General features: G+C 40.9%; 1 protein-coding gene across 1 annotated transcript; it reads left to right on the top strand.

Annotated features, from left to right (window-relative positions):
- The first annotated feature begins 335 nt into the window (after positions 1-335).
- LOC136476034 (probable serine/threonine-protein kinase SIS8) lies at positions 336-10,541 on the top strand. The gene is made up of 12 exons (XM_066473703.1): positions 336-1,446; positions 2,534-2,637; positions 2,868-3,673; positions 4,454-4,494; positions 5,888-5,956; positions 6,056-6,156; positions 6,271-6,349; positions 6,435-6,533; positions 7,366-7,434; positions 9,409-9,458; positions 9,543-9,719; positions 9,823-10,541. The coding sequence occupies exons 1-12, from the start codon at positions 556-558 to the stop codon at positions 9,905-9,907; spliced, it is 2,571 nt and encodes an 856-aa protein (XP_066329800.1). The 5' UTR covers positions 336-555; the 3' UTR covers positions 9,908-10,541.
- Positions 10,542-11,117: the final 576 nt, after the last annotated feature.

Raw genomic sequence — 11,117 nt, 5'->3', positions numbered from 1 at the left:
AGACATCAATCATCTTAGCTTCAAACAATATCGCAAAGCTACTAAAAACTGTAACCATACCCTCACCTCAAACATTGTCCAGATAAATGGATTACAATGAAAGAAATGAATATCGGAGATTTCTTCCGGCTAATATAAAACGCTATCTTAGCCGCATCATGAAAACGTCTTTAAAATAAATAGAGTTTGTGAGCCTACAACACCGCGCACTTCGTGAATATGTTAAATTCATAAACTTTATTTTTTTTGATTAAATATCAAGTTGGTATTTAATTTTTATAATATTATTATATTATCATCGTATCCGAATATTTTTAATATAAATTATTAGTTATGTCATACCGACTTACGGACATGCTGCCTACTCTACAAAATGAACCACAGGTCACGAATGGATAGGTAGATCGCTCGAAGCGATTGATTAATAATCGGGCTCCGACAATTCCTACCGCGATTCGGTAGCTGCTGCCTCGGATCGGATCGGATTGGATCGGCGCCGGAGGAGGAGGCGTGGGGGGTTCGGGGCCTGCCTCGCATGCCGCCTGGCCGCCGCCCATGTCCCGCATGAAGCACTTGCTACGCAAACTCCACCTCGCCGGGGGCCCCGCCGGCGGCGCGGGCGCGGCGCCCGACCACCACCGCCCGAGGCACCGCCGCTCGGGGCACCCGCCGCCGCCGCCGCCGCCGCCGGGGGCGGCGGCGGTCGTCGTTGCGGCGGGGGGCCCCGAGCCGCCGCAGCCAGCGGTTACTCCCGCCGCCGCGGCTGTGTCGGTCGCCCCCGCGGCGGAGGAGCCCAGGGGCCTCGGGGCGGAGGCGGCCACGACGCGGCTGGAGGAGGACTACCAGGTGCGGCTCGCGCTCGCCATCTCCGCGTCGGACCACGCGGGGCTCGTCGACGCGGACTCCGTCCAGATCCGCGCTGCCGAGCTCATCAGCCTCGGGGCCGCCGCCGGGTGCGGGCCCCACGACCGGAGCCCCGCGGAGGCCCTCTCCGCGCGGTACTGGAACCACAGCGTCGTCAACTACGACGAGCAGCTCCCCGACGGCTTCTACGACGTCTGTGGCGCGCAGCTGCATCCCGGCTTCCAGGCCAAGTTCCCCTCGCTCAACTACCTCAGGGCGGTCCCGCTTGGGTGCGATGTCGCCTTCCTGGCCATCTTGGTGGATCGGGAGCACGATCCTGCCCTAAAACGACTGGAAGATAGGGCTGCACAGATTGCTGCGCAGACGAGGGCACAGCACGGTGGAGCTGCTTCAGCTGAGCTTGCACAGAAGATTGTGGGTCTCATTGTTAATGCGATGGGCGGTCTAGTTGAGGATGCTGATGGTATGAACAGGGAATGGAGCATCAAGAGCCGCGAGCTCTCTCTCCAGCTAAACAGTGTCGTTCTTCCACTTGGTTCGCTTCGGGTTGGGCTGTCACGGCACAGATCACTGCTATTTAAGGTTAGTGACTTTGCATCCTGCATCATCTTTATGTTTAATCTGATAGTTGTCTTATGATGTTAGATAGCAAAAGAGTATAGGGAAGGATGCTAATAGTTTACATCTTGTCATATGATTATATCTGGATCGTTAACATATGACACTGCACAATAGTTTGGTGCTTTGTGCACAGCTATTATCGTTCCTATACATTCACTCTTTCCAATCTTTCTATTTGAATATTAGATTACCCACGGAAGATTCAAGACAAAAGAATAGAACTTTAACTGCGATTTAAGAAACTTAGAATTGGTTTCTCAGAACTTACGATTGACCCTTTGTGTATATCTTTTTTAAACATTTTCCTACTCATGCTGAGAACTTACAACAATTTGAATGTAATCTTTTCAAATGGGATTGCATATAACTGGGCATTCAAACTTTGGGTTTAAGAATTTAAATAGTGGGATAGAAAGTTTTTCAAACCAAGTTTCCATTTGTGGCTGCCTGATTCTAGTTTAGTCGCTAGTCAGTGAGTTGATTCAGCCAGTGTGTGGTGGCTCCTGACTGCTCTTTGGTCAGTGCTGGTGGACTGAAATGATAAGGTTGCAGTGGCTGTGCTAAATTATCAGCATTGTCGGCGTTGACATTTGGGACTTAACATGAGCGCATACAGTAGAAGATGTTTGAGAATGATGAAGAATAGTGTATTAGAGGACAACCAGACGTTCTTGTATGTGTTCTTCGTGTCATTCTGTGGTCATGGCCTGTGGTCATAATTGTCGTGCAGGAGTGATGTTACTTGTAGAAGGTTTGAACGCATCGTCTTTTGTGTTCTTAGCTTTGTTTCTAGAAGCACTTCTAGTTATGATTTTTTATGGTTAATGGTGTAGCACTGACGTGTTGCAGTTTAGATAATTTATTTAAGTCCTATGTTGTAGTCAACTCAAGAAGCCAGCCTATTTTGTCAATTTGCACCAGTGGATTGTGTATTTGTGACACCAGATTCATAATCAATGGGTTTCTCCATAAAATTTATTTGATTGCTTAAAAGTAGGGATTTGGGTAGGACTATATACCAGACACCAATTAACCAAATTGTTTTCAGGTACTTGCTGACCGAGTTAACCTACCATGTAAGCTTGTGAAAGGAATATGTTATACCGGCACAGATGAAGGAGCTGTTAACTTGGTCAAAGTTGATTTTGACAGGTATCTGCATGTTTCTTTACCATCTTTCAAATAATTGATCTTATTTTAAGATTGACAACAATGACAGCACTAAGCCTTTTAGTCCCAAGCAAGTTGGGGTAGACTAGAGTTGAAACCTAACATGAGTGACCAACAAAAAGGGGGAAGAAAGAGAAAAAAGGAACTGTTGCAGCACTGAATAATTTGATACTGTTCACAGCTATTAACCTTATGTACTGTAATTCTTGCAGCACGGAATATATTATTGATCTGATGGGAGCTCCAGGCACCTTAATCCCTTCAGACATTTCTGGGAGTCAGTTTCAGGACTCCAACAATAGCGAACTGAGCAGTGATGCCATTGAAGAGAGTGTCGCAGAATTGTGCTTAGCTCTTGAGCAGATTAATGGTGGATATGAGAACAAAAATACCATTGGAGGATGCTCATCTGGTCACAGTTCTATTTTAGCGCTCACGAGTTCACACCTGGGAGATTTATCTCAAACAGAATTTAAACAAAATGTTGTCTCTGAGAAAAAAAATGAAGGGGATATTTCTGAGCATGTTAAAGTCGATGATGTTTCCAAGTATATTGTGCCTGAAGTAGTGGACCCACAGTTTGCACAAAATTTGCATGACTTACTTTTGGAGAGTGGCGCATTGCTACCCTCTGATTTATTATCTGATCAAAATAGTCACAACATTCACGAGAAAGAAAGTACAGGATGGTTATTGATTTCTCAAACAACACAAAATTTGCCAAATGCTTTTGTAGCTAAAGATTCTTCATCACCTGATGAAGATGCACAACACCCTGTGGAAAATACAGGAGAAGTCATAAGAGATTTGGACTTGCATGGTCATACTGCTAGTGCTATTTCCAACGAGGATCAAAGGGCTGCTGAAGGTTCTTCGGTGAACATGTCAGGAAGTAGCAATGGAAATTTGGACAAGTTGAGCTGGTCTAGTGCGAAAACTATCAGCTCTGTTATAGATGACGTTGCTGAATACGAAATACCATGGGAGGATCTTGATATTGGAGAACGTATTGGTTTAGGTATGTGCCTAATTCATAGCCCTTTACCAGTAAGGCAGTGAAGTACTAGTTAATAGAGACCTTCTTGAAGATAAAATACTGCTTTCCACCAGTGTCAAGAGTACTTTTTCTATTTAATGGCAAAGCCAAGATTTATAAATTAATACATTTTAATATGTTTACTAAAAATATGATTCACAATAATTGACTGTTCATTTTTCATCTCTTACTAAAAATCGTTGGAACCATTTCTTATGAACTTGAGCTACTCACTAGCGAGTGACAGAACTCTAGATGAGTTGGAGAATCCCCATGGAAAACACGACGACTATGGCATACAAAATACTACCATGCTGATGTTATTATCTCCTCCACTCCTGGATTAGTGCAATTCTAAAATATGGAAATTCAAATCCTGTAATTTTCACAACTACACAAAGATACCTAAATGACACAATAAAGACACTTTTCTTTGCATTAAATTATTTTTTCAATAACTTTTATCAATAAAGCTACAGCCAACAATCAATTTTCAAAATTTATGTTAGAGGCCATGAAAAGCAAAAGTGAAAAAGAATTATTGTGGATAAAAAAAAACAGTTAGTTAGACTTCACTCTGAGGCTCCCCATGTTAATTCCTCTCAAGTTCCTCTTCTTTTGGCATTTACTACTGTTATTGTTAGAGTAAACTTATTTTTGTGTTGTATTTTTGCAATTAATTGGTGTTTTCATTTCCGTGTACTATTTGTTTCTTGGCTATGGCAATCCCATGTCATAAACTTAGGATTTATATCGTTGCAGGTTCCTATGGGGAAGTTTATCATGCGGACTGGAATGGCACGGTAAGTCAGATATTCTGATAGCGCGTTCTTGCATGACATTTTGCTAGGGATTGAACATAGTGTACTATAAACATTATTGATCATACGAGAACTAGAGATAGTTTAGTTGCTTATGCTGATAAGATAAATTGTTATATAGTAGTTGTCTTTATGCTTTAGTTCTAGTTTGTTTAATGAGTATAAAAATGTGTGCTCTGTAGCTGATGGGTACACAAAGTTTGTGGCTTGTGGCTACAGTCATTGGAAACATTATAAGTTTAGCTCGTTTAGCGTTTTTGAGATTGACAAATCCATGTAAGTGATGGGAAATCATGCTGCTCTTCACCTGGTAGCTCATTGAGCATTTCACCTTCATTTTCCTGATTAGTTATTGCCTGGATTGTTGATGGCTGTAAAGTGTAAACCGAACCTTTGAGCAAGGCAAACAAAATTGCTGACATAGTATTAAGAACCGAGTGATGGCTCTGTTGGTAGACCCTCAGTTCAGGGGGTGCTCACCGCCCCAGTTATTGCCTTGGATTGTTGATGGCTGTAAAGTGTAAACTGAACCTTTGAGCAAGGCAAACAAAATTGCTGACATAATATTAAGAACTGAGTGATGGCTCGGTTGATAGAGCCTCCAGTTCAGAGGCTGCTCACCTCCCACTGGGGCTCGAACCCTGGCGCTTGTAGGTTTTGCGTTGAGTACCTCCCTACAGGGTTAGGCATACACTTCTCTCTTATGACAAAACCAAAGGATGGTTCTCCCCATTGTCAAGTTTTTTTTTCCTTTTCTCTCTCTCTCTCTCTGTAACTGTGATATCTGCTGAAGAAATGGTTCTGAAGAACTCACACATACTAACTTTTTGTATTAACATTCTTCCCTCCACCAAATCTACCCAAGCATGGAATGACATGATTACATGCGATTATACATTATGCAATGACGTTACACGTTGAGCAATTCCTGTAGCTGTAAAGTTTGATAACCTTCTTAAACAGAGCCATCTTTATATCACATGTGCATAAGCATTAATTGATAACAGGCAAGCATTGTGCATCAGGTTTTGCTCCTAATAAGGCAAAAAATGTTTAACTTTGCCTGTACCAGTTTACCTTTATGTACATATTAGCGTATAGAGAAAACTGAGGTAGGAATCATGTGATGCACAAGTCAATAATTATGAGCATGTTGCATGTGTATCAAATTGAGCTGTCAGCATGACCCGTAGTTCATATGCTTTAACATTACTAGGAAGTAGGAACATTCAGATTAAACATTCAAAAGGTCTTTTCTTATCTTCAAGAATACGTATTTCAGCTGGCCAATTCTATGGAGGAACATATGCAGTCTTCCCTCGACTTCTGATTCTTTTGGAGTTTCTGTTCTGATGTATTTTCCTGTAAATTCCAGGAGGTTGCAGTGAAGAAATTTCTTGACCAGGATTTATCAGGTGTTTCACTAGAGCAATTTAAATGTGAAGTAAGTTAATTTTTAAAGCATACATGCCTGTTCCAACTGGAGCTTAATGATTATTGGGTTCTTTTTCCCTCAGCTAAGATTATATTTGTTAAATTTTAGGTGAGAATAATGTCAAGGTTAAGGCATCCCAATGTCGTTCTTTTCTTGGGATATGTGACACAACCTCCTAATCTCTCTATATTAACTGAGTACCTCCCAAGGTTTGTACAAGCTCCTCTGTTTCTAGTCAAAACGGCAAATGATAATTCAACCTATCTTGGCATGATATTATGAATACAAAGAGTTCTCACAGAAGTACAACAATCTTTTTTTAGGGGGAGTCTATATCGCCTGTTGCATAGGCCAAATAGTCGAATTGATGAAGTACGGAGGCTAAAAATGGCACTAGATGTGGTAAAAACTTGGGCAAGTTGTTTTTGTGTTAAATACATACATTGTGGCTTGTTCTTTGCAGCTGTTTAATATTGTATTCTTTCAGGCAAAAGGGATGAACTACCTGCACTCTAGCCATCCTACCATTGTTCACCGTGACCTGAAATCCCCCAATCTTTTAGTGGATAAAAATTGGGTTGTTAAGGTAACTTTCCCCTCTATACCATCTCACAGCTATTTTCTTGCTAGGCAGTTTCATCTGGAGACCTATTACTGTTCACCACACTGGTCATAGCAGATCAGAAATACTGTGGTGATAGAATGTTTGATTTAAAGAGTGCACTTAGCTTGTTGCTTCTGTGTATGTAACTAATAGATTGATTCCTTGCACTGTTCAATACTCTTCCTAATAGTCAGTGTCAATGATCAGTTTTCATGGTGCACTGTTATCCAATCTCAATGATACACGAAACCCCTGAACCTCTGAATTATGATTTAATTGGAGTAAAGCAAATACTGGGTTCCATGTACATTAGCTGTGTGGTATTTCTTGTTAGCATTGTCTCCAATATGTAATATAGTACTCCATCTGCTCCAAATTATAGTTCATTTTGGCTGTCCTAAGTCAAACTTCTAGCTTTGACCAGTTTATAGAAAAAATGCACCAACACCTACAACATCAAGTTAGTTTCATAAAACTCTCCATGTAATATGTTTATAGTGCATTTATAAGTAATATATTTTCCTAAAAACTTAGTCAAAGTTAGAGAAGTTTGACTTAGTGAACTATAATTGGGAACAGAGGGAGGATTGTTTATCAGTTTAAAACAAGACATGCATTGTTCATTATTGCTGTTTATTTACCTTTTATTATTATTATTTAGTTACAAGTTACTTGTTCCATACCTTCCCCAGACTCTCTGAAGTAGTTACTTTGGAGGAATACATGTTCATTATGCATTCGCTTTACGCTTATATATCACCAGAACTTCATTGTGGAGCTCAACATAATATGCATATCTACCTTTTTTTGGCAGGTGTCTGACTTTGGCATGTCAAGGTTGAAACATCATACTTTTCTTTCCTCTAAGTCAACTGCTGGAACAGTAATACCCCTCACCCGTTAATGTTTTTATTTGTTCATATGGATTGTTTTATTATTTGAGATGTTACTCCTAATCACAAAAAAGTGGTACTTCCGACCTTTGGAAAATAACTTTGACTATTACTTTTTTGTCACAAAATAGTTATTAAGCTTAGTGAAAATGTACTTCAATAAAACTCTGTTTTGAGAGAAATCTGCTTGTGTCATTTTCAAATATCCAAACCCAATAAAAGTAATTTCTAACCAAACTTTGGAATATTTGACTTAAGATAAGCCCAAAACTTCACTTACTTGTGACTGGAGGGAGGATAAACATAGAATATACTACAGCTAACTGCTAGAACACTGAACCTACGGATTCACCAAATGAAAGAGGTGTTAAGCGAGGCAGGAAAGAATAACACAAACACGACTCATTTAGACAAACTTAATTAAGACAAAAGGTGAGAAAATTGTAGTTGGCATTCATGATGAGCGGATTTTTATTATACTATCCTCTTGCTCAATGCAAAATTGCCAACTGAAACATGACACATGTTCTACGTAAAAATGCATCATTGTTTTGTAGATCATTAGAGTACTCGTTTTGGAATTGGCTAGGAAGGGATACTGAATTCTTTTGTAGAGCATTAGAGTACTTGTTTTGGCTAAAGGGCCTCTAGCTGAGTTGGTTAGGTGGCGAAAGGGCCTCAGGTCCTGGGTTCGACTCCCCGTGGGAGCGAATCTTCAAGCTCGGGTTAAAAAAATCCTCTCGTCTGTCCCACGCCAAAGCACTGGTCTAAGTTCCGGCCCTAGTCGTGGTCGTTCTCACATCTGATACGGTGCCACTGTGTATAGGTGGGGCAGGGTTTTCGGGGTTTTCTCGACCTGCGTGAGGTCTTCTTTCCTAATGCAATACCTGGGGGCTGTCTTAGCCCCCAGGTCAAGGTTTTTTTAGAGTACTTGTTTTGGGATAGGCTGGGAAGGGAGACGCCATTATTTTGTGGAGCATTAGAGTACTCACTTTGGAATTGGTTTGGAGCGGCAATATAGTGCTGGCAAACTATTCGAAACACATCATTTGAGCATGCAATCCAAAATGCACATGCACTTGATCTAGGTCCAATACATGACTACAGAAAATTTCTTCTTTTGCAAATAGCGAAGCTACCATGGAATTAAATTGATTTCTGGTTGCATAGGGACGCAAATCTGCACAAGTGAAACATTTTCCATAGTTCCATATCTTAGGAAGCTGCATCATGCATTATGTGGACCCTCTTTGGATCAGCTAGAACTTGTGTATTGTGGCTTTAAAAGCTCTTGCCGATCCTGTTAGACATATATGTGTTTATGTATGCGTGTATATAGATGACTGGGCCTGGGCCGTGTGCCACCTACCCTCCTATAGCCCGCCAGCCTTCTCCTCTGTTGGTTATGGATAGGAATAGGGGATGAGATCTTGTTTGGTTATGTTTCTATAAACCCAAGATCTCTGGACTACATATACATGTACCTTGTCCCAAGATCTCTGGACTACATATACCTTGATTAATCAATCTGCTATTTCCGTGCAATCCCTATTTGCTTTCAGGTCCGAACCTTCAGCTTGTGGAAGCAGCTTTTAATCCACAAGCTCATCCAAGCAGCTTTTAACAGTCTCTAGTCCAGATTGTGACAATCCATCTTCCCCTAACCTTTTCCAGCTTTTAACAATCCACAATTTACAAGCCAGATTTTTAAAATCTTCAGCTTGTCCAATGGGGACTTAATCCTCAGCATAATTATTTCATGTGTCTATGTTTAACTTAAAACCACTGCTTTTGTTTAATGGAAAAACAAGTAGATATATAGACATTGGTTCCAGATTTTGTTATTGATGCCCTATGTTCTACAAGAATATTGCCTTCCGTTTGTTTTCTTGTTCTGCATCACATGTTTTCTATAAATAAACATATAATCACATTTTTACGAAGCATTTTCTGTTGGCCTGCAGCCAGAGTGGATGGCACCTGAGGTACTACGAAATGAACCATCTAATGAGAAGTGAGTAGTTGAGTTGCACGGACATGTTGCTCTTTTTTATTGCTGCTGTTCCGGCGAAAATTGATGTTTTTTTGCTGGCTTTAGGTGTGATGTCTACAGTTTTGGAGTAATCCTGTGGGAACTAGCAACCATGCGTGTACCATGGAGTGGGTTGAATCCAATGCAAGTTGTAGGAGCAGTTGGATTCCAGCACAGACGACTAGACATTCCCAAGGATGTGGATCCGCAGGTGGCTAGCATAATATCTTCATGTTGGGATAAGTAAGACCCCCCCCCCCCCCCCCCACCCCCACCCCCTCCTCCCGGTTCCTGCGTTGGTCTTCCCACTGATGTTGAACCCCATTTTTTCCCTTCTTTTTTACAGCGATCCGAGCAAAAGGCCAGCGTTCTCCCAGCTCCTGTCCCCTCTAAAGCAATTACAGCATTTAGTTGTTACAGAAAGCTGCTGACGTACGTTTCCTGAGACAAATCTCAGGACACATATATTCAAGTATTGAAGCTCTGTCACAGGGCTCAAATTTCCATTTTGAAGCTCGTGGAGGTATATTCAGAATCTCTGCGGTATAGATGTGTTTGGGCGAAGGTTCTACACATCACCTTGTGAAAAATGTGAGTCTCTGAAGCTGTGCAAAGGCGCTGCTGGAGAGAGCGTAGTGTGTAGTCTCAAGTGAAGAAAAGTGGTGCAACACGAAGTGCTCTGTGCCGTGGTAAATAATTGTTCAGTTCTGGATTTCAACGGGTGATTCTGAAAATCAGAATTCACCACAAAGATAGGATCCTGAAGTTTTTTTCCCCCTTGCCTTACAAAAGATGAAAAGAGAAGTCAAAATTTCATGGTGTCTGCAAAAAGTTGCAGCCCGATGCCATGTGCAAATGTATATCATGTATACTGATGCTACCTTGCGTCTTTGTGAATGTGCATTTTAATACTTCTGGTTCCCTTCAAGAGGACACACGACTAAAAGTACACTATCTATTCGCCTAAATTTTGCTTTGGAAAGGCAAACATAAAATTCAGAGTCTTGTTCGATAGGCTTTTGGAACTTGGGTTCTGGTTGAGTTCAACTACTATTTGGTTCGATGATTTTGCTATTCAATCCCATTTCGCCTGGAAAAAGTGCTACAGATAGTCTGAGGTCCTCGACTCCTCGTCATTTTGATGATCGAAGTTGGCAGCTCGCTGCAGTTAGATATCGTGCCATGTTTGGATGTTATCAATTTATTTCGGTCCATATGTATTAGAGTGGATTGCAAGTAAAATTTAGTTTAAATTCCACTACAATCTATCCCCAATACATGTGGATCGATACGAATCCGATCAATCCATTGGGGTGAAATTTAATATAAATTCCACTACAATCCACCTCAATATATGTAGATTGATGTGAATCCGACTACATCTAAACAAGGCTTCACATGTGAGAACTCCATACAGTAACGGATCCCCTGTGATTATTTCCATTTACTAAACCCTCTTTCAAATGATAGTCAGTTTTTTTTATAGAAGCTATCTAGGTGTATAATAAAACGTACGTATCTAAAAAAGTCGGAACGACTTGTAATTTAGAACGGAGAAAGTAGCATCTATTTATTTTGGCTGTCCTGAGTCAATTTTTTTTTTAATTTTGTTCAACATATACAACATCAAATATGTTTCGA

This window comes from Miscanthus floridulus, chromosome 8, assembly GCF_019320115.1.
Source record: "Miscanthus floridulus cultivar M001 chromosome 8, ASM1932011v1, whole genome shotgun sequence".
In the NCBI taxonomy this organism is placed as follows: domain Eukaryota; kingdom Viridiplantae; phylum Streptophyta; class Magnoliopsida; order Poales; family Poaceae; genus Miscanthus; species Miscanthus floridulus.
Note: the sequence above shows the minus strand (reverse complement) of the source record. Positions and strands in the feature narration are given on the sequence as shown.

What these genes read in the sequence shown, in the direction of transcription:
- LOC136476034 (XM_066473703.1), top strand. Translation starts at nt 556, where the DNA reads ATGTCCCGCATGAAGCACTTGCTACGCAAACTCCACCTCGCCGGGGGC. An exon ending in ACAGATCACTGCTATTTAAG is followed by an intron (nt 1,447 to 2,533) that starts GTTAGTGACTTT and finishes AATTGTTTTCAG; the next exon opens with GTACTTGCTGACCGAGTTAA. An exon ending in ATATCTTCATGTTGGGATAA is followed by an intron (nt 9,720 to 9,822) that starts GTAAGACCCCCC and finishes TCTTTTTTACAG; the next exon opens with CGATCCGAGCAAAAGGCCAG.